Below are 23,662 nucleotides of genomic sequence, written 5' to 3' on the forward strand. Positions count from 1 at the left end.
GTTTTTTCTACAACTTTCCACGTCTGTCTTATTGGCTCGGGGTGACTCATCACAGCTAAACCAGGAAGAAATGATTCAAGAGGGACAGTGGAAGGATTTAGGGATTCCACAGAAAGCAACAGCAACCTTGTCAAGATGGTCTCTGGTCAATGACAAGCCTTTGCCATCGGCCATGTGTGCCTGAGGGTTGGAGCCGTGTGGAAGAGAAGAAGAGCCATTTGAACGAGTCTGGGATCCTGAGGAAGCCTTCTTCAGGAAGAAGTCAGGGAAAGCTAGAAGGAGCTATTCTATCCAAGCCTGGAGGAAACGAGTTTCAGGTTAAGCAGTGGCCCATCACTGGTAAGATTAGTGAGAAAAAGCATGTATATAGCAAGCACATGGATTTGTTTTCATAATTGAATACAACCTTAAAACATGATTATTGTGGTTTTCTTTCTTTTTTTATTTTTATTTTTTTCTTTTACAGAGAGCAGGAGAGAGGGAAAGAGGGAGAGAGAGAGAATCTTAACAGGCTCCACGCTTGGAGCTCGGCGGGGAGCTAGAGGCGGGGCTCGATGCTACGATCCTGGGATCACGACCTGAGCCAAAATCAAGAGTCGGACGCTCAACCAACTGAACCACCCAGGCGCCCCGATTGTGGTTTTCAACAAAGAGTTCTGTGTTTCACATTTTATAGCCTGACCCAGCGGAAGCACGGGCTACCCTGAACGGTAACATCTACAGGGCGCCTAGAGGATTGGCGTGAGGAGCCGTTACCCGGCTGCCTCGCTCCCCCTGGTGTCAGTTATGAGAACTGCAGATAAAGTGCCAATGAGCAATTAATAACCAGTCTTGAAAATTCAAACTTATGCAATTATAGTTAAGACATTCTCAACATGGAGTGAGTTTCAGTATTACTTTGTTCTCCTCGTAAGGAACCCTCCTTCCCTGTCCGGCACTGGACCTAGAAAGGACGTTGGGGTCCCAAAAAGAGCCCTGCTGGCAGAGACGGGGGAGCCAGGTGTTAGAGTCCATAGGCCCCGGGGGGGGCGAGGGGAGCGAGGTGGTGGTGGGTGGAGACAATGCTGAGTTGGCAAATCCCTCTGGCTTCCCTGAACTGCCCAAATTAAATTTATTTTCTTTCATGGAGGTTAGTAACCAGGAGACTTTCCTTTCAGCGTTTCCACTACCAAGATTGTGCGTCTTACCCCCCAAAGCATCCAGTGGTTGGCCCCTTGCCTCTCTGAGCTCAGCACTAAAGTCGTTCGCCACCCAGAGGACCCGCTCAAGCTCCCTGTCAGGTTGATCAGTCGTCTCTGTGGCTCAGGTTCCCTGGGCCGTCGCCTACATACTCTTCAAGTCCTGGGTTTCCCTGTGTGGTTCTGGCATTAAAGAAAGGAGGAGGAGGTGGAGGGGGGGGGGCAGGGGAAGGGAAGGAAGAGGAGGGGGAGGAAGAGGGGGAGGAGGAGAAGAGGGAAGAAGAGGGGGGAGGGGGAGGAGGAAGAAGAAGAAAGAAGAAAGAAGAAAGAAGAAAGAAGAAGAAGAAGAAGAAGAAGGCGGCGAGGGAGAGGACAAGAAAGAAAGGAGAGGAAGAGACAACAAGGCAAGAAGAGATCAAAGTATCTGGAGCTTGGAGGAGCCTGGAAAACGTTTGCTGGCTGCGTCTTAAGCTGTGGGCTTCTGGTACGTCTTCCAGGCCCTGAAGGACCCTGAAGGGCCCCCAGCTCCTTCCCCAGGAGGACCACTGTCTGGATATCCACTGCTCCGGCCCTCTGGGGGAGGGGTGGGGAGCACTCTCTTCTTGTGCATGTGCTGCCTGCCAGGGTCTGCTGGGTATCTTGGCCTGGGGCCCTGAGCCAACATCCCCCCACCTCCCTTCCGCGAGCAGTTTTTCTCTCTCTTCCTCTCTCTGGTGTGTTGGGTGGTTTCATCCTATCCTGTGCTGTAGTGATTTATCCTTTAACCAGAATGAGTCATGGCACCGGATTTTATTTGTTCCAAGAGAAAATAGCAGAGGGTATTTATGTGCTGCGGTATTGGGAGCCTGCTCCAGGGCCTGAGCCAGGAAAAGGGCTTAGGACGTTCCTGGGTGAGATTTCTCCAGCAACAAAGGCTGAGGCCGCCCCAGGCCTGACAACCGGCATGGGCACCAAGGAGGAGGGATGGGCCGTCATTCTGCCCCAAACAACAGTCCTTAGGGCCCTTTTTCTTGACACCTCTCCCCAGACACCATATCCTTTTGTGGGGGACAGGCCAGCATAAGGCACTAACTTATCCAGCAAAATCTGCCCGCTCACCATCTCCTATTGCTCCCTCATGAAAACACATTTGGGCTCGCATCACTATGCCCATTTCGCAGATGAAGAAACCCTGGTCCAGTAAGTGGCTGTGACATGCTTCAGTTCCGGCGGCTTGGAAAGTGGCTGAGCAGGGAAGGGAATGCAGGTTTGTGTGGATCTGGACGCCTAGATGTTTCCTGCAGTAAAAAGCCACCCCCTCGTGCCTTCGTGTATCTGCCCAGGCAGAAGATCTGCACCAATCTTGAGACCTGCCATAACCCTGAGGGAGGGGGCCACGAATGAGAGGCTGGAAACCGCCGGGGTTGGGAGGGGAGAGAAGGGCAGGGCCTGAGGGCACCCCGGAGCTTAGGCTTGACACCCAGTTTTTGTGGACTTAGTCCTCATGGATTAGCTTTCCAGTCAACCCCAAATTCTATCCCCAGCGGGCCTCCTGTTATCTGAGAAGGTCTATACAGAAAGGTATTGGAAAGAATGAACACCTTACCCAAATTACAACTTAGTGTAAGTAGCTACCACCTAGTGATCTTGAGACAAGAGACCCAGGATGGTGGGTAGACTAAGCCTTGGGCAGTTTTTACCTGGGCGCCAGGTGGGGATATCACAGGAGGAGGAGGCTGGCTCCTATCGCAGGAAGAGGAGTTGGGAGACCTGGTTTCAATCCTGCCTCTCCCACTCACTTGCTGTGTGACCTTGGTGTAGTCTCTGTCTCTGGCACTCAGTTTCCTTGTCTATAAAATAAGGGGATTGTGGTGAAGAATTTCTAAGACCCTTCCCAGGCGGGAGGGGGGGAGAGATGCCCCCTGCCTGGGGTCTCTGCCAGAGGAGAGGTCTCTGGGGAGAGATGGGGTATCTACTATCCTATACGGGGCAGGTCCGTTCCAACTTTGTCTTAGGGGCTGAGGGTACCTGACTCCCACGTGATGCCAAGCTTTTGGGGGGAAGTGGTGGTCCTCGCAGGGTGTGCACGCAGCCCTCCATCTTGCTCCCCAATACCTCAGTGTCCACATGCAGGACAATGGCACAGCCCTTTCAGCATGTGACCACACAGTCCCTGAGTTCAGTCATCGCAGAAGAATTCACAGGGACCCCCTCAAAGAGATGGGAGGCTGTCTAGGACTTTGGATGAACCAAGCTGCCAAATCTGTCCTTCTGTTGCTGAGGGTGATGACAGTTATACTCAAGATGCTTCTTTTCCCCAAACGGAAGTTGCTGTTTCCCACCAGGACACCCCAGAATTGCCTGGAGACTGAGGCGCCAGCATGGTTCTGTGGGGGTCCTCCTAATCTACTGGATTCCCTCTCTGTTTCCTCTCAGCCTCCAGGGCCCTTTCCCCTCGCTCCCCTGTCTGCACAGAAGCTCCCCTCCGTCCCCAGCCATGGGTGCGCACCACTGGCCAGGTAGCGCTGGAAGGCATCGGAGCAGGCCAGGTGGGCAGATGCCGGGGAGTTGGGCCGGGGTCCCTCCCCTTAAGGGTACAGTCAGGCTGATGAGATTAATACACTGGTAGCTGTGCACAGGAGCGAGGGCTGGGAAGGGGGGGTACAGGACAGTCTCTCCTGGCTTTGGCCCCACCTGAGACTCCAGTGCAGGGGCCAAGGAGGAAGTGGGGCGTGGGGAGACAAGGGATGCGGTGGAGGAGGGGGCGGAGGGGAAGAAACACTGAAAAGTAAGGAGCAGGATGGGAAATCCAGAAACCAGGCAGAGGAAATGGGCAAAGAGAAGAAAAAAGAAAATGGAAAGGTAGGAGAAGGCAGAAGAAGGGCTAAGGGAGACAGGAGGAGTCTTAGGGGGATGACAATAGTGAAGTGTGAGCAGGTTTTCGCAAACCGCCCCCGCTCTCCCTGCAGCCCCATCCCCAGCTGGCTCTGGGCTCTCAAAGTCCCCATTTCCCCAAAGGTTCCCCGCACATGGTTCAGGTCATTTTGCTTCTGCCTGTTACCATGAACTTAAGATTCCGGGGACAGAGATCTCTAGGTCTGTGGTTCTCAGAGTGTGGTCCCCAGACCAGCAGCCCCAGCAGCCCCTGGGAGCTTGCTAGACAAGTGAGTTCTCAGGTCCCACCCCAGACCTGCGGACTCAGAAACTCTGGATGTGGGGCCCTCGGGGGACTCTGGTGCCCCCGCTGACGTGTGAGGACCACTTGCTATAGAGGTTCACACAAGTTGCAGTGAGTCCTCTTGAGAGCCTCTAGATGTACTCTGCGTGCCTAAGTGTGCATCCTGAGCGTTTCTGTCCGTCCATCGCAAGGGCTCCGGCCCCGTAGAGGTTTGCCCAGTGCTGCAAACTCTCCGGCTGGGCCCCCGGCGGCTTCTCGGAGAGGCTCTCGGGGACAAGCTTCAGAGTGTGTGCACCACCCCCTCTGTCTTGCAATTCTCCCCTCCTCTGCCCTCTGCGACACTGAACCCCCTTATCCCCCTTGCCTCTGATGGTTCTCCCTCCTCCCCACTCCCACCCACGGGCATCCTAGGGTTCTTTCCTCAGCTCCCTCCTTCTCTCTGAATGCTCCTCTGTGAACCTAGTTCTCCCAACGCACATCTGAGTCTGGGCCCTGATCTCCCTGCCAAGGTGAAGGTCTCTGTCCCCTGCTGCCGGCCGGCCACCTGTCCCCAATGACCCTTGGATACCTCAGACCAATGGGGCCAAAGCTTAGCTCACATGTTCCCCCAAAGTCTGTCTCCTATTGCTGGGTTTTGCTTTTCTGTTTTTTCATTGTCTTGCCAGTCAGCCAGATATGCCCCCAGCCATCCTTCAACCTGTTTTATCTGCCTCCTTCTCTTCTTGCCTTAGCTCGCTCTACTCCAGCCACACTCATGGTTCCTTGAACATGCTGAGCATCTTCCTACCTCAGGGCCTTTACACTTGCCATCCTCTCTGCCTGGAACACTCTTTTTTTTTTTTTTTTTTTTTTTCAAGTATCCATGATTGTCTCAGATTCTCCCTTTCCTTCCGGTCTCTGACTGCTGTCACCCTAGCATTGAGGTCTTTCTTGGTGGCCAGCATAAGGCGGCAGCACTTCCCCCAACTCGTAAGCTCCCCTTACCCTGCCTAATGCTTCTCCATTGCACGGATCACCATCTGACAGATGATGGGGAAACTGACAATGTGTCTTCCCCCGCTAGAAGAAGGGCTCCATCAGGGTTGGGACTCTGTAGTTTTGTTCACCATTGAATTCCCAGGATCTAGCACCAGGTTCTCAAGGATGAATGAATGAACTACTGACACTCATAAGGTCCGCCCCTTCCTCAAGCCCCGGCCCTTAGACCTTCCCCTTAACCTAGACTTCCATAGCCTTCCCACCAGCCTCCTCACCTCTAGGCTCTCCTCCCTTGGTTCCATCCTCACATAGTAGCCAAACTGAGCACCCTGAAAATTATACCTCGGGTGAACCGCTCTCCTGCTCTGAAACCTCCAATGGCTCCCCATTGCCTCCCAGATACAGTCGCCTTGCTCTGGTGTCTAGGAGTCTCTAGGGTATGGTCCTCGCCCTCCCAGTCTTTGGCCTCACTCTCTGCTTTCTGCACCTTCTCCTCCAGCCACATGGGATGGCATCCTTTCTCTAAACATGGCCTCTTTTTTTTTCTCCTCTGCACAATCACCCATGCTGTTCCATCCATCTGTTATATTTTTCTCACCCACATCCATTCTGCCCATGGAAATCCTACCCATCTGGAAGCCCCCTCCTCCATAGCCTCCCCCGACTCCTTCCGCCTCCTGAATTAGAAATTTCTCCCTCACATGAATTCCCCTGATCTTTTCTGTGTGCCCTCTCTTGGTATTTATTGATCATTGGGTATTGGTTGGGGTTCTATGAGCATACACCCTCTCTTCCTGGCTGGGCACAGCACATTTATGTGACTCTGCTAGAGTTGGGTCCTGGGGGACACCACTGCCTCAGTTCCCATGGGGCCAGCAGCATGGCCAGTGGGGAGAGACAGCGCCGACGGAGACTGTGGGTTTCCAGCTGGTGGGGCTGCTTCTGTTCTGGGCTCCTCTGGGGCTAATGAGACCTGGGCCCCAGACCTGGCTCGGGCATTTACCATGTCCTCTCTCTTCAGTCTCAGTTGCCTCCCCTGGAAAATGAGGACAAAGCCTACTTCTCTTACATGTGGCTCACATCCCTGAACCTGCACCCCAGGGACCTCACCATGCCCTCTTGTTCTTGAATCCCACTGAGTTCCAAAGGGCTCTCTTTGTGGAGCCCACCAGGGCTGTCTGGCTCCTGCTCCCCAGTGCCCTCAAGGGGAGAGAGCAACATGCTCTGCCTTGCTGAGAGCTGGCGCTTCTCTCTCCAGGGGTGACAGCTTCAATGACAAATTGGAAACTTGTGGGGCCAGCTCTGCTTTTTTTCCTAGCACCAGGAGGCTTCCTGCTCTGGGGGGACCAAAGGCACGGAGAGGCCCTCTGCAAACCCTACACCGGAGCTTCTGGGACATCAAATGGTCTGAAAAAAATTAACTGACTTAATGATTTCAATGTACACGCATTAGAGTCACATGGATTAAATTTCTCTGAAAATACACAAGGGCTTTAAAAGCAGGGGCAGAAAATACTTAGCACAAGAGGAATTTGTTTGCTCTTTTCCTTTTTGTGTGTCTGTGAGTCTGGAGTTGGGGTGCAATGGGCAGAAGGGGAAGGGTTAAGGAAATCAAGTGACATCCCCACCAGGTCTGTCCCCCTTCATCCTGCAGCTGATTACACCAGGCCCTGGTGCCCTTGACGTTCGAGGAGGCCCACAGCCTGGTAAATGGGGGCCAGGCCTCCTTGGCGCCTGTGGTGGAAGATAGCTGGTGGGTCCTTCTCTGCAGCGGTGCTGGGACCTGGATTTCTGGGCAGTCACTGGGGAGTGATGTGGTCCCCTACTCGCATCTCCCCACCCTCAGGGGAGATGGTGATCCTCACGGGTCCCCCTGCGAGAGTCTCCTGGGGAGCTCTTTAAAACACACACTCCCTGGCCTCACTGCAGGCCCAGGAGATGCCGACCCAGGTGTGCCAGCCCTGCCTTAAGGGCTGGGAGCCAGGTCCATACCCAGGAGGCAGACTGTCAGAGGAAGACTCTCGACCAAGCGTCCAGAGGCCCCATTTCAGGGTTGGCTGCTTGCTCGCTGCAAGCCGCTCAGTCCCCACTGCCTGCTGTACACATTCACGTTTGGGGTATTTTCTGATCTTGCCTAACACCCTGAGATCGGTAAGTTCATATCCATTCTAGACACAAGCAAACAGAGGCGCAGGGAGGCCGAGAGAGCTTCTCCCAAGGTCTTCCTCCGAGAGACGGTCTTTGGACAGCAAGTCGTTGCATCTGCCCTCCCTCTGAGCCGCCTGCTGGCATGGAGTTGAATCAACACGCACCACTGGAGCCGTCCCCGTGCATAATTTCCAGCCAGTGTCCCCCAAATGACACTGGCATCAACCTCTTTTCCTATGATCAACATCCACAGGGTCTTGTGTCTGAGCACAGCTCTTGGGATGCTGCCCTACAGGGCAGGAAAAATGGGGGCCGGGGGGGGGGGGGAAGCGAAAGGCAAGCATCCAAGTTGGATAAACGGGTGTCCCTGCAGTGGGGACAGGTTCCTGAAAGGCCCTGTGTGCTCCTGTCCGTTCTGCATGAGGTGCAGCTCCCTGGGGTTCCAGGGCCTCTCTGTCTCTCCCAACCCAGCTGTGACAGAAAACAAACCCAGGACACATGGCTACAGTGTAGTACCAGCCCTCTCCCACGATGTGCTCAGATCAGCAAAAGTGACCAGGAGTTGATTCTATCAGACCTTTCTGCTCCTCTAGGCTCAACCTCCAAGACTCCACTCAGACGCCCCTCTTCTATGAAGGCCTCCCAGAGACCCCAGGCACAGGGATTTCTCCTTTCAAACTCAGGCTGAGTTTCTTCTATGAGGAAGATGCTGTGTGGGCTGCTCTCAGACACAGGGAAACGAAGACGGTGTCCAGTAGGGGGGGATGCACCGTGGGCCTAAGTGACTCCAACACAAGGTAGGAAGTGATATATGCCATCGGAGAGAGGGTTTAGGAAAGGTAAGGCCATTTTAGGCCAGGAGAAGGATCCAGAAAGCAGCATGGAGAAAGTGGCCTTACAAAGATGAACATAATTAACAGCAGCTCATATTTTGTCTTGTATTGTTTTTTTAATTATTTCAAGGATATTAGTGCCGCCTCCTCAAATGGTCTGTGAGTTATTTGTGAGTGAAACCATGCCTTACTCGCACTAATATTTTGCAGAAACTAGTAACGTTTATTAACAGAAGCTTACTAAACAAATAGTAGTCAAAACAAATTCAATCTTGCCAAAGCCAGTTCCATTTAATCTTTTTTTTTTTTTTAAATGGTTATTTGTTTTGAGAGAGAGAGGGAGAGAGAGAGAGAACACCAGCAGGGGTAGGGGCAGAGAGAGAGGAGAGAGAGAGAATCCCAAGCAGGATCTACACTGTCAGCGCAGAGCCCCACACGGGGCTCAAACTCACAAACCATGAGATCATGACCTGAGCTGAAATCAAGACTCAGGTGCTTAACCAATTGAGTCACCCAGGCACCCCCAGTTCCATTCAATCTTTAACCCTTCATAGCACATACAAAATATGTACCTTATTTTGGGGCTGGTTGAGAGAGATTTAAATCATTAATTTAGTCTTTTGGGGCACCTGGGTGGCTCAGTTGGTTAAGTGTCTGACTTCGGCTCAGGTCACGATCTCGCGGTGTATGGGTTCGAGCCCCGCGTCGGGTTCTGTGCTGACAGCTCAGAGCCTGGAGCCTGCTTCAGATTCTGTATCTCCCTTTCTCTCTACCCCTCCTCTGCTCATGCTCTGTCTCTGTCTCTCAAAAATGAATAAACATTAAAAAATGTTTTAAATCATTATTTTAGTCTTTCAAAATATGTTCTTTTGAGCATCTACTAATTGCCAGGGATTATACCCCTCATTTCAGAAAGAAAGACAATGAAACAGGCAATCACTATCCAGTTTGATGAAAGTTATGAAAAACAAAATACAGAATTCTATGGGGCAACTACTCTGGTGATGGGAAGGGATGGTCAGAGAAGGTTTCTCAGAGGAAGTGAAATCTCTTTTGATAAAAGAATGTGGACTTTCAATTCTAGCCATAAACAAATTATGAAAGCTAGATAAAACACACAGAACAACTATTTTCAGGCACTGGGCAGCAATCAATGCAGAGCTCGGTACTCAGAAAAGGCAAGCAGAGGAGCTGAATCCACATTCACCCCGGCTCTCTACATGAGGGAACTTTCTTTATTTGGGCACAGGGGAATAAAATCCAGAGAGCAGCAGCCGTGCTGAGTGGAGGAAACAGTGACTGAGGCTGGGGCTGAAACTAGGATTTGGTAGGGGCAGGCAGAAGGGAGACAGCCACAGAAAAAGAGCCCCCAAAACTCTGCTAATGTTTTCCCTCAGGATCCTTGGCTGACTCCTAAGCTGTGTATGCATCTTGTGAGACTCTAGAAAATCTGCTGGTGGGGAAGAGTTTGTAGAGGCTGTCCGATGCCTGGCAGATGTTGGGGTTCATGCCTGATCTGAATGGAGAAACTCTGATGACTATTGTGGGCTTTCAGGGGAGATCCCAGAAAATCCATGCCTTAGGAATTAAGGCCACACCCTAAGAGGAAGGACAAAACTAGATGATAGCTGCCCTAACCAAGGCCCAAACAAAGCCAATGGTAAGATCTAGGTGATTTCATCAGTATTTTAATTGCCTCTCAGAACAAAATATAAAATTCTTTCTTTATTTTATCCTATTTTATTTTACAATGTTTATTTATTTATTTTGAGAGAGAGAGAAAGAAAGAAAGAGAGAGAGAGAGAACAAGCATGGAAGGGGCAGAGAGAGAGGGAGAGAGAATCCCAAGCAGGCTCCATGCTGCCAATGCAGAGCCTGATACAGAGCTTGAACCCATGAACTGTGAGATCATGACCTGAGCCAAAACCAAGAGTTGGATGCTTAACAAACTGAGCCACCTAGGTGCCCTGAAAATGTATAATTCTTTTAAAGAAGGCAACATAATCTATAGCCTCTACTGTGTAACATTCACAACGTCCAACATAGACTAAAATAAAAAATTACTAAACAGGCAAAGAATCAGGATAATCAACTGATAATCATAAGATAAATCGTCATTAGAAGCAGACCCAGAGATGATCCAGATATTGGAGTTAGCCAAGGACTTCAAAATAACTATGATTACTATGTTAAAAAAAAAAAAAAAGACTAAAAAATCAACAAATGGGAGAAAGATTATTTTAATAGAATTAGAATCTATAAAAAAGAATCAAATTGAAATTCAGGAGCTGCAAAATAAAATATCTGTAATTAAGAATATATCAGATGCATTTAGCTACACAGTATACCTCATGTACATAGAAACAGAATTCCTGAGAATATATCAATGGAAAAAATGTTTTAGAAAAATCAATGAGTATAGTTAACCATATTAACAAAATAAAGGAGAAGAACCATATAACACTGCAGTCTTTGCAGAAAAAGCACCTGATAAAATTCAACACTTACACACACACATACACACACACAACCTCAGAAAACTAGGAATAGGAAAAAAAACTTCCTTAATCTGAAGGTATCTATAACAAACGAATAAGCTATAGTCAAAATCTTATTTAATTGTGAAATACTGTTAAGCTTTCCCTCTTATAAAGGAAATAAGAAAAGTGTGTTCAATGTCACAGTTTCTATTCAACTTTGTACTGAATGTCCTGACCATTGCAATTAGGCAATTTAAATAAATAAAAGCTACAAAGACTGGAAAACAAGAAATAAAACTGTAATTATTTCAAATGATCTGATTGTATACCCAGGAAATTCAGAAGAATAGTATCAAACTATTAGAAATAATAAGTTAATTTCGTAATATTGCTGGATATAATGTAAGGATACAAAACCAACCATATTTTAATTTTTTTACATTTTGTTTTAGAGAGAGAGTGTGTGCGAGCAGGGGAAAGGGTCAGAGGAAGAGAGACAGAGAGAGAAAGAGAGAGAGAGAGAAAGAAAATCCCAAGCAGGCTCCACACTCAATGCAGAGGCTGATGTGGGGCTCAATCCCACAATCCCAGAACCACAACATGAGCCAAAATCAAGAGTCAGACACCCAACCAACTGAGCCATCCAGGCACCCTGACTGTCTTTTCCTATACTACCAAAAAAAAGATTAGAAAATGAAATAACATTCCACTTTAATTAGCATAAAATAGCAAATACCTAGGAGTTAATGTCGTAAAAGACACAAGAATTTTACACTGAAAACTTGAAAGCACTATTGAGAGAAGCATTATTAGTTTTCTTAAACAGGATGTACAAGAAACACTAACCATAAGAAAGTTTTACAAGTTAAACTTTATTAAAGTTAAGAAATTCTGTTCCTTGAAAGATACCGTTAAGAGAATGAAAAAGCATATCACAGACTAGGAGTTCTTTGCAATGCTTTTCTCTGACAAAGGATTTGTATGCGGAATATGTTTTTTAAAATTCTATGAGACGGTAAGGAAAAGAAACACAACACAATTTTTCAAATGGGCAAAAGTCACAAATCAGACACTTCACAAAACGGGATACCAAAAGGCCAGTACATTTACACAAAATTACTCAACGTCATTAGTCGCTATAGTAACCCAAGTTTAACTCACAAGAAGATACCACCAGAATAGCTAAAATCAAAAAGACTGATAATGCCAAGTGTTAGTGAAAATATGGAGCGATGGAAACTCCATTACATTACTAAAGAAAAGTTGAAATTGGCAAATCATTTTGGAAAAAAGTGCTTGGCAGATCATACTAAAGCTACATTACCTACCCTTTAACTCAGCGATTCTCCTCCTGAGTATACACCCAATAAAAATGAGAGCAGACATCCACCAAAAGACATATATGAGAATGTTAATAGCATCTCCACTCAAATTAGCCAAAAAATGGAAACAACCCAAATATCCATCAATAATTAAGTGAATAAATACATTCTGCAGTGGAATATTACACCAGTGAAGGAGCACGAAGTATAATACATTCCGCGATATATTAAACCCCAAAGACATAATGTTGAGTAAAACAGGTCAGGTATAAATGAGTACTTACAGTATGATACCATCTATATGAAGTGCAAAACCAGGCAAAACAAATCTGGTGACAGTGGTCAAAATAGGGATTACTTGGAGGGGCACTGACTGCCCCTCCCGTGTGACAGGGGTCACACGGGAACTTTCTGAGGGGCTGGAAATGTTCTGGATCATGTTCTGGAAGGTGATGACATGGGCCTATACATATGTAAAATTTCACTGAGCTGTACAGTGGAGATGCCTACATTTTATTGTGTCTAGTTATACCTCAAAAGAAAGACAATAAGATACTCCTTTAAAAAAATATGAGAGGATTAGCCAGATCAGCATGGTGGGGTAAGGTGAGGGGGGGGGAGGTAGGAGACGACATCACTGAGGGAGGGCATAGCATGTGCAAAGAAGGTCTAGAGGGAGAACTGGAAAAACAGAAAAAATTCAGTTTGGCTAGAGTGTTGACTACAAGAAAGGAGTGGAGAAAGTGGAAGGAGAAGAGGTTGGGGAGAGTAGGCAGAGGCAACACTGGGAAGAGAGCAGGGTAGAACGTTTATCGCCACTGTTTGTGTGGTCCCTTGACTCGTCAAGGGTATCTAAGAGGGCCAAGAGAGGCCCAGCCTCTTCCATTTCAGGAAGGAGGGCCTTGCCTTCTGGCAGCTAAAACCCAAGCAGAGGGAGAAGAATGGCGATTAATAGTACATGTGTGGGGCAGATCTTACTGGGGTGCTGAAAACGTTCCAAGACTGATTTATAGCGATGGCTGCATAACTTAGTAAATTTGTTTAAAAAAAAAAAACCATTGACTTGGGAAAAAAAAATTGACCTGTACACTTGAAAAGAGTGCTTTATGATACATAAAATATAAGCCAATAAAGTTATTTTTAAAAGTCAGAGGCAGACCCTTCCCCCCTCTTGATTGTCCCTGCCCCCAGAGGCGTCCTTGGGAGTTCCTGGCCCTCTCCCCCCACCCTGCCTCACTCTCGCTTTCTTCTGCCCCACCTTCGCCTGTGGTTTAGCTTGTGAGCACACACATCCATCCTCAGAGACACTCCCCAACACCTCTCCAAGCAGCCAGGATCAGAGGCACTACCCCACTGATGAGACACTGAGGCCCTGAGAGCAGATGGGAAGGGGTAACTATTGGTTCTGGATGCCTGCTACCTATGCTGTCACATAACGTGCCACCTGCTATTTTCTTTCCCATTTCTCAAATGAGAAGATGGAGGGCCTGATGTGGAATGCTCGAGGTTTCATAGTCAAGGGCAGATGATATGAAGCCAGGACAAGAAGTCAAGTCACTGGACGTGAAGGTGTCTACACATGAGGGCCACTGTGGGCAGCCAATGGAGGGGCTGGGTGTGGGGGGGTCCAGGGCTGGGTGGGGTGACAGCTCTCACTCACCACTTCTTTTCTTTTCTTTTTGACAGAAAGAAAGAGAGAGCAGGCACAAATGGAGGAGGGGCAGAGACAGAGGGAGGGAGAGCATCTCCGCTGAGTGCAGAGCCTGATGCGGGGCTCAGTCTCACGAAGTGTGAGATCATGACCTGAGCAAAAATCAAGAGTTGGACGCTTAACCAACTGAGCCACCCAGGCGCCCCTCACTCACCACTTATTGCCACTGATGTCATGCTGCTGCACTGTGTAACCGAAGAAGGCGGCCCTGGAGCCAGCGATGATTCGAGGCTTCCTGGTGTCCATGTTGAAGGTGTCCGTGAACCCTGGGGTGGGGAGAAGAGGATAGTCAGGCAGGAAGAGGTCTGGGCCCCAGTTGGTTGATGGTCCCCACTGGCAGGTCTTGGGTGTGGGAGGAGTATGGTCCCCTGTCCTTGGGGAGCCGCCATATGAGGTGGTTAATGTAGTCCCTGCTTTGGGGAGCCCACAGTCTGATAGGAGAGGTAGGAGAGGCACACCCCCTGCCCTACAAGAGCCATAATCTGATAGGGGAGGCATAAAACCTACTCTCAAGTACACCAGGTCTGACTGGGAAGACCTGGTCCCTCCTTCTGAGAATGCCAGTCTCATGGTAGGGGTGGGGAGAAGATAGCTCCTTTCCTCCTCCACTATCCCTACCTCCAACTCCACTCCTTCTAGCTTCTGCTGGTTTCCTCTTCCATTTCGTTCTCTCTTTTCTCTCCTTTCTCCTCCTCCTGTCCCTCCTGCTCCTCCCTCTCTTCCTCCCTCTCATCTCTGCCTGCTAAAGAGTCAAGGAACTGCCTTCCCACCTGTTCCCCGCCAAGCCTTGGTTCCTAGTGGCCATGACTCCAGCTCTACTGGCTCACCACCACCTTCTGAACTGATTTGCAAAGCTCTGCCTGACTTCAGTTGGGGGTCACTGCTCGGCCGGGGCAGTTGACGCAAAGCAGAGAAACAGTCTCGTAACCCTTTCACCCTGGCCTCTAAGGTTTTCCTTGTTTCGTGAGGTCACGTGTCAATGAACCAATTCCACCTGCCAGACAGCCTTGGTGTTGAGCCTTTGGCATTCTTGTGCCAAATCACAAGAAACAACAACTCACATCTGCATGGCAGCTTGGTTCCTGAGTCTCTTCACATCTGCCGCCATTTTCCCTCACAGGACCTTGGGAGAATGAAGAAGCATCATCCACATTTGGCAAAGGGGGATCCAGTGCCAAAGTGGTTACGAGGCTTGTCCAAGGGTGCACAGGGGGTCAGTGGTAGCAGCAAGAACTAGGACCTGAGATGCCTGCTCTTTGACTCCTTCCCTCCACGAGGCATTTTCAGGGCAGGTCTGGCCTCCTCACCCATCATTAGTAGTAGGAACACCAAACTTGGGACCCATGGGCCTTGAGGGGTGGGATCCTACCATCAGCCCAAATTTTCAGATTAGTGAAATACAATCAGTAGAATAGAATAGAATAGAATAGAATATCACTTCCCCCCCCCCCTTTCACGTATGTGTAGGGCGTGAAATACACGTTTATGTATTTCAAAGAACTTTTACATATATGTTACCCATTTGACCTCTATGACAGCCCTGTGACGTGGGTAGCAAAGGGTAGCCTGCAGGACAGGGCCTCCGAATGTGAGGCTAGTACCTTGAGTGTCCCACTGTCCTGCCCATGGACACTGAATCCCTGGGCTGAGTATTTGAGGGGGATGCCCAGGGGCACCTACTTGAACAAGACCTATTGTAAAAGGACAAGTGGTTTCTTCCACACTTTCTTTTTTGCTCTGCGAATGGATGCAGTGGCCGAAAGTTTCATCATTAGAGTCATTGAATTAGAGTCCCTGAGGGAAAACTGGAACTCCTTGGAGTCGGGATATTAGATATATGTTATCTCCCTTGTCTATGTCAATTGGTTATTAGTGCTGCCTGGAGCACTGTGTTAAGAGAGATTCTGAGGTCAAGTCTGTGCTCGGTGGGCAAGACTAGTGTGATCAATGAGCAGGATGGATCCTGCCATGGAAACAGGAGAGGACAGTGGCAGCAAGCTGCTATGTAGCTGTCCTCATATTCCTACTCTGCCACAGGAATTTAGTGTCATGGCCCAGAGTGGGGCTGGGAGACGTACTTAACTCATTAGTGCCTTATTTACCAGGCCCAGACTCTGAACAGACTTATCAGCCTGGTTAGCAGCAGGCGGCCTCAGGAAAGGGGACCCTGGTCAGGTGAGCCCAGGGGGAGGAACCAAGGACCCTGGTTCTTGGCCAGTAAGGGCATGTCCTGGAAGAGAAAGGGACGATAGTGTCACCTATGCAGGGCTGGGAGGTGGGCAGCGAGGGGTCGAAGAAGCGGGGTTTGCAGACAAGGAACTCGCTCTCTCTCCAAATCCGTTCCAGGAGTGAACACACATACACACACGCACACACACATGCACACACATATACATGTGCACACGCAATACACGCGCACACACATGCTTGTGTGCACACACACACAGGCCTGTGTGCACACACACGCACATTTACAGGCACAGGCCACATCCCTGATGGTGTGCAACACTTTGTCTGGCTCCCTGGCGCCCCCTGGAGACACCCCATGGTGTCCCTGGTCCTCTTGCTGTATCTGACCTCAGCAGGAGGGGGTGTAGTGCTTCTTGTGTGAACATGGCCAGGGGTCCCTCCAAGATCTGTCAGATCCTGTTACTCCTCAGCCCCATACCCTCCACTGGGTTCCCACCCCACTCAGTCACAGCCAGACTCCTTACCTGCAAGGCCCTGTGTGACCACGCCCTCCCCGCCCCCGTGCTGTTCTTTCTTTTTATAAATTTTTTTTTAATGTTTACTTATTTTTGAGACAGAGACAGAGCATGAACAGGGGAGGGGCAGAGAGAGAGGGAGACACAGAATCTGAAGCAGCTCCAGGCTCCGGGCTGTCAGCACAGAGCCTGATTGGGGGCTTGAACTCACGAATGGTGAGAACATGACCTGAGCGGAAGTCAGATGCCCAACCGACTGAACCACCCAGCCGCCCCTCATGCTGTTCTTTCTGCTCTTTTCCTGTCCTCCCTCCTCCATCCATCTGCTCCAGCCACGCTTTCCCCACTGGTCGGTCCTAATGATGCCTCAGACCGCCCTCTGCTCAGCGCCTTTGCCCTGGCTGTTCCCTCTGCCTGGAACACTCCTCCCCGGTCAGCTGCACAGCTCACCCCTCAAGTCATCCAGGTGTCTGTCTCAGTGCCATCTTACCCACCACCGGGCCACCCCGTCACTTTCCGTCCCCCTCCTCCTTCTCCATTTTTCCTGACAGCACTTATCACAAACATATTACATATTTATCTGTTTCTTGTCATGCGGCTGATAGACCATAATATTCCTATGTTCTCTAAGTGGCACGAAACACTGCTGTACCCTCAGCTTCTCCTTAGCCCTTGGTGCCTGGTCGTAGGTATCGACTGACTGGATGGCTGGGAACCAGGCGCCACGTTGGGCTGGGATGCCCTCTCCCCTCCATGAGGAAAAGGGGAAAGAAAAGGATATTTCCTGAGCACTGAGATGTTCCGGGCATGATTCTAGGTATCTAACCATCGATTTTACATTAATTAGTTAGATCTTACACCAGCCCTGTGAGATAGGTATTATCCTACCTCTAGGAGGTTAAATAATTTGCCCTAAATCACTCAGCTGGGAGGAGATCAGAGCAAGTCCATGATCAAATAGCTCAGGGCACTGGGGTGATGTATTACCCCTGGGAGACCAGCCTTTTATAACAAGGACCCAATAGGGAGGAGGGAATATTTTTTTCAGAGAAGGGGGTCTTCCCTGCCCTCTGCTCTCCGGGGCCACCTCCTCTGCTTTGGAATTCTGCTGGGAGAAGGAAATGGAGAGAAGGCAGATCCCTGTTCTCCTTCCCTCACCTGGGGGTCTGTCTAGGACCAGTCTAGTCTCCCCTGCACCCCCACCCCCAACGTCCTGGGGATAGGATTAGTGAAGCCAGCTACAGGCTAGAGGACAAAAGCCCTCAGGGCCAGGGTATTAAGTTACAAAGTGGTGGTGTCCTCACTGGCGTGGGCATTTGCTTCTGATCAAACCAAGCCAGAGAATGGGTTTCCTAAAAGTGATGGCAAGTCGGATGCTCTGACCTCAGCTCCCAACGAGATCTCTGGCCCGCTCCTCTGATGGCAGATAGCTTTCACGCGTGGGGAATGTACTCTTCTCAGAGATTTATGATCTCCAAATACCAATAAAACAAAACAAAGTTGTTTTTGACGGGAATCGGCAGGCCAGTTGCAGAGATGCTGGGAGACTGGCTGCTTTTCTGCCCTTGCTATTGATGACAGAGGGTAGAAACCCACAATTCTTGGGCTGCTCTCCTGTGGACTGTGGCCAAAGTTACATCAGCTTTTTCAGAAGCTTATCTGTATTTTTAAAAAGCACCAGTCAGTCCCAAGAAGGGATGGAAATCACAGCCCTGAGCTCGAGTACCACTGCAGGCTAAGGTGAACACCATGGCCCCGTTACCAGGTGGGGCAGTCCCAGTCCCAAATGCTGAGGCACGCTGGCCAGCACGCATCCAGAGCTCCTGTCGGCCAACAGCTCCACCGGGAGCCCTCACTCTAGCTCAAGGTCGGCCGCTGGGCTTCCATGCTGCACTGGTCCCTTTTCATGGCTCACCCCCCACTGCCCAGCCCGGTCCCAAATCCTCCACATGTCTGCAGACTCACTTGTGCTAGTTTTCCTCTGGCTGCCTGTGTGCAGTTACCAAGGGCCCCCTTCTGCTCCCTAAGATGCCCCTTCCTCCCGCCCTGGGGCCTTTGCACTTGCTGCCTCTCTGATGAACGTCTCATCCTCATCAAATCTCAGCACAAATGTCACATCCCCTCACATCCCCAGAAGCCTCCCTGACCCCCGATTATACCAGGTCTTGCCTGATGATCTCATCACCTCTTGTACTCACCAGTACAAGTGACTTCTTTATTATCACAGTTAGTAATTGGAACTGGTGCGATCATTTGGTTGATGGCGGCTCCACGAACGCCAGATAGGGTCTGTTTACTCACTGCTGGCTTCAGCACCCAGCCCGGGGCTAGCCCCGAACAGCACTGAGGGGTGAGCAAGACAGGAAGAGAGTGGGGAGCCTACCAGCTAGGGAGAGCTGCGTGGAGAGTAAGTGCAAGGCTGTGACCAGTCTGCCATGATGCTTAGAGAAGGCAGGGACCATGGTGGGCTAGGGCAGTCAGGAAGCTTCTGGGGCTGTGATCTCAGCCTGGAAGGTTGATGCATACAAATTGGTGAGGCAGCCCAAAGGCGGTAGGCAGGAATTTCTGGTGTGAAGGGAAGAAGAGAAGAGCCTGCCTGGCACAGGTGTCAGGACTGTCTAGCTCCTCCTGCCCTCCTGCCAGACTCCTTGAGGGTGAGTCCAGGCAAGGAGACAGCATGGCTTTTGAGATGAGGGAGGGCTGGTTAGAAGCCTGGCTCCAGCATTCATTCACTAATGGGCGACCCGGGGTCAGTTCCTTCTTCTTTCTGGCTGTTAGTTTACTCATCTATAAAATGGGACTAATAATGCCCACCTCGAAGGGTGGGTGACGAGACTGAATGCAGTACCCAAACTGTGGCAGTGCCTGGTAGGTGGAAAGCACTCAATACATCTTGGTTGAATTAAATTGAGTCAAGATTCCCTGTTCTCTGGGCTGCCTCGGTGCCTCTGCCCACGCTGTTCATCTGTCCTAGGAGGCATTTCCTTCTTCTTTCCTTTCTTTCTTTATTCCTTCCTTCCTTCCTTCCTTCCTTCCTTCCTTCCTCTCTCTCCTTTTCTTCCTTCCCTCCTTTCTTTCTTTCTTTCTTTCTTTCTTTCTTTCTCAAACATCAAGGCCCAGCTCTGATGACTCCTCTGCTACATTGTGGCCCTTCCTCTTGGATGATAGTAGTTTCCACATCTACCTTGCCCTCTTCCCTGTGTATACAATATTCAGGGCAACGTCCAGGAGCGGCTTTTTATCTTTACCCTGTGCCCGGAGGATGCAGGGAGACTTGACTACTGGATTTCTCACCTTCTGAGAATCTGCTCTCAGAACCTGTATCTGTGGGCTTCTTCCTGCCTTAGTTTACCTCCTAGCTTTCTGACTTAGGTACTAATGGTCCCCTGCCACTTAGATTATAATAATAACAAGCATAGCATTCACTACATACCAAACACTGTTCCAGATTTATTTAATCATCACAATAACCCTTTTTTTTTAATTTTTAATTTTTCTAAGTTTATTTATTTTTAGAGAGACAGACAGCATAAGCAGGGGAGGGGCATAAAGAGAGGGAGACACAGAATCTGAAGCAGGCTCCAGGCTCTGAGTTGTCAGCACAGAGCCCAATGCAGGTTCTCATGAACCACGAGATTGTGACCTCAGCCAAAGTCCAATGCTTAACCAACTGAGCCACCCAGGCACCCCACACAATAACCTTTTGAAGTGAGCATATTGTCATTCTCATTTTACAGGTGAAGAAACTGAGACACAGCCAGGAACAGCAGGGATGCACCCCAAGGCCTCATCAGTCCTGCCCCATGCCTCCTGCCTCCATCCAGCCTTCTCTCTCTGTCAGCCCCATCCCCTTCCATCACCTGAATTCCTCACCCAGGTTTGACCTCCTCCCACTCCCTGCTCCTTAAAAACTCACGAGTCCCAGGTCCCACACCCTTAGATACTGCTCGCTAGAGAACCGATTGGTGAATCCCTGACCACAGGGACCAGGTGGGCCAGAAGGAAGCAGCCAGAGTCCTTGAAGGTCTGCACATAGCTCTGCTCAGCAGCCCTCTGTCTGCAGGGACCCAGGCCTCAGGTCACTCCCTGGGCCCCACGCTGCGTTACAGACGCACTTGTGTAAGCAAACGCCTTCATTTTCCTTGGACGATGTATGCTGGGATGGGGGCGAGGGAGGCAGAAATGCTACCCAGACTCTCTCCTATCATCTCCCTCTTCCCAGTTCTCCTTGGGCCCCAAGAATCTTCCCATCTAAAAGCAAATCGCAGATAGAGAGGGTGGGAGGAAAAGACTCTGAAACTAGCTTAAGCAAAAAGAAACGGTAAAGTAGATCTCTTGCCACTGTGGAGGACAGAATGACACATTCCAAAGTGAGACAGAAATGAGATGTCAGTGCCTGGCTGTTTTGCACCGTCTGAGTTGCTGTCCCTTTGGCACACAGTAGGTGCTCAGTAAAATATGCTGAACTACAGCAGAAAATTTAGCTCTGAGACAAACCACAGGGGACTCTTAAATACAGGGAACAAACTGAGGGTTGCTGGAGGGGAGGTGGGGGGGGGGGCGGGCTAAATGGGTGACGGGCATTGAGGAGGGCCCTTGTTGGGATGAGCACTGGGTGTCGTATGTAAGCGATGAATCATGGGAACCTGTCCCCGAAACCAAGAGCACACTGTATACACGGTGTGTTAGCCAGCTTGACAATAAATTATATGAAAATAATAATAATAATAATAAAAGCAGGGGACTTGCTGGGATGAGTGTTATATGTGTCATGTGTAAGTGGTGAATCACTGGGTTCTGTTCCTGAAACCAATACAACACTGTATGTTAACTAACTTGGATATAAATAAATAAATAAATAAATAAATATCACAGAAAGAAAGAAAGAAAGAAAGAAAGCAAGCTTAGCTCTGCCTAACAACAACAAATAACAAACACTGTCAAGCATTCCCACTTGACTTTGGGCTGGGCCACGGGAGGCAGAAATTAAAGTGAGTCAGTTCCCAGCCGAGGTCTTAGGCTACTCGGTTCATTCCTGCTTGTTCATTTGCACCTCTGCCATCCCTGTGAGAAGTATCTCACTCAGGCTAGCCCAGCGATTCCAGGAAAAGGGTGCAGGGCATTTGGCGCGAAGCTGGCCTAGCCAAACCCAGCTGAGATCAGCGATCCCCGGGATGCAGGAGCAAGCCCAGAGAGACCAGCAGAGCCACTCGGTCAGGCTTAGTTTAGGTCAGCTGATGCCAGACACGGGAGCTACATAATTATTGGGTGTCACTCAGATTTGGGGAGGGGGTATTTGTTACACGGCATTATTATAGCAATTGATCACCGACTTGGTCTAGCTCTTAAAGGACGGACAGTCAGGGAGGATTAGGAACAGTTTCACAGGGTGATTAGACAAAGACACAAGGAGAGGGAGGCTGGGGATCGGTGGGGACTCGTGGTTTCTGGGGTAGGAACCTGATCGCTGCCTTCTCAAGGGCTCATGAGGAAGCCCCAGGGTGACGCAGGGCGAGACCTGTGCCTCGCCTGTCAGGGAACAGGGCGGCCCAGCCAGCAGGTCATGACCTGAGCCACGCATCAAGCCTTAGAGCTGTGCTGTCGTGCCTCGTCAGGACACAGAATGGCAGACACGGGCAGCAGACCTACAGACAGACCCTGAGCATCGATTCTGGGCTCCACTAGGATCTGTGCGGCCACAAAGCCTCCACAGCACAAGGGCCCTCCTGTACCTCATTTTCTTTCCTCCTAATTGCCCGGGCTTATGACTACTACCCTCTCCCTCCCAGACAATTGAACACTTGGGTCAAAGGAGTAGCAATTTTGTTATCAGGGAAAGGTAACTTCTTTGGGTTTTATTTTTATGAAGGACCTTAGAGATCAAGTAGTCTATCAGTCTCCAAACTTTATTTTTCTGGAGAGAATCCAAACTTTTTTTTTTTTTTCTTTTTAACACAATCTACACAGGAAATGCAGACACAAGACGTTGAGGTTAGGTTAGGGGCAGGGGATAAGGAGTACCTCCTCACCCCCAGTGAGAGTCCTAAGACAGTTCTTTTGAACCCTAGCGTGTCCTGGAACATAGTTTGAGAAGCACTGGCTCAGGTTTAAGATGCTTATTGTCACAGGAGAACGAACTAAGGCTAGGAGAGGGGTGGGGATTCATGCAAGGTCACCAACTTTTCTTCACACCCATCTTTATTCACCACCAGTTCTTTTTCCTTCCTTCCTTCCTTCTTCCTTTCTTTCTTCTTTCTTTCTTTCTTTCTCTTTCTTTTTTTCTTTCTTTCTTTCTTTCTCTTTTTCTTCCTTCCTTCCCTTCTATTTTTAAAGATTTTGTTTTTAAGTCACCTCTACACCCGAGATGGTGCTCAACTCACCACCCTGACATCAAGAGTCGCACGCTCTACTGACTGAGCCCACCAGGCGCTGCACCGCTGGTCCTTCTGCATGACCTGTCTCTTGAGTCCTCTGATTCAGTAAAAATCTACTTGGGTCTGTGACGCTTCAGGTCCCATGCTGGGTAGCGGGGACACCAAGGCGATAAGCTAAGACTTGTGGTGGTCAGAGTCTGCAACCACGTGGGCGGGCCAACAGACACGTAAGCAAGTCAGCAGAGCCCGAAGCAAAGCTGAGAGGAAGTTGGACCAGGGCGGTGTGATGTGGGTTCTAATCTCAGCACCGTCACTAACTTGGCTGTGTGTCCGTGGAGAGTCACCACGCCTCTCTGGGCCTCAGTTTCCCCATCTGTAAAGTGACAGTGTTCTGCGCTCTGCCATCTAAGGCCCAGTCCCCTCACACATCAGTGAGGTTCGCCGGGGCAAACACACAGCCGGCTTCCAGCTGTCAGCACGCGAGCATCTGTCTTGAGTCTTTGCAAACAATTTGGACTTGGAGGCCAGGCAGTGTGGAGGAATGCAAACTCATCTTAATGTTGGCCGGGGCCAAACACATTTAGAAAGGGAACTCTCCAGGCAAAAATGATCATCGTTTGCATTCCCGAGCCAAAGGGAAGGACTAGGGAAACTGTCATTTAGTGCTCGGCAGTAGGCAGGCCTTGTTCCCTCCCCTTGCCTGAACCCCGGAGACCAGGCCCCGGGGCCTTGTTTCCCTGGCCGTGGCTGCCGGGCACGCCCAGCTGTCAGACGGG

The 23,662-nt window shown here is 49.8% G+C and overlaps 1 protein-coding gene across 1 annotated transcript in view; it reads right to left on the reverse strand.

The window, feature by feature from the left end:
• The window catches only part of ITGA11 (integrin subunit alpha 11), a 123,756-nt gene that overhangs the window by 76,026 nt on the left and 24,068 nt on the right, over positions 1-23,662 (reverse strand). Inside the window, exon 2 of the mRNA XM_049613806.1 lies at positions 13,962-14,073. Within this exon, the coding sequence (XP_049469763.1) occupies positions 13,962-14,073 (112 nt within the window). The remainder of the gene's footprint in view (positions 1-13,961; positions 14,074-23,662) is intronic.

This window comes from Panthera uncia (assembly GCF_023721935.1).
Source record: "Panthera uncia isolate 11264 chromosome B3 unlocalized genomic scaffold, Puncia_PCG_1.0 HiC_scaffold_1, whole genome shotgun sequence".
Classification (NCBI taxonomy): domain Eukaryota; kingdom Metazoa; phylum Chordata; class Mammalia; order Carnivora; family Felidae; genus Panthera; species Panthera uncia.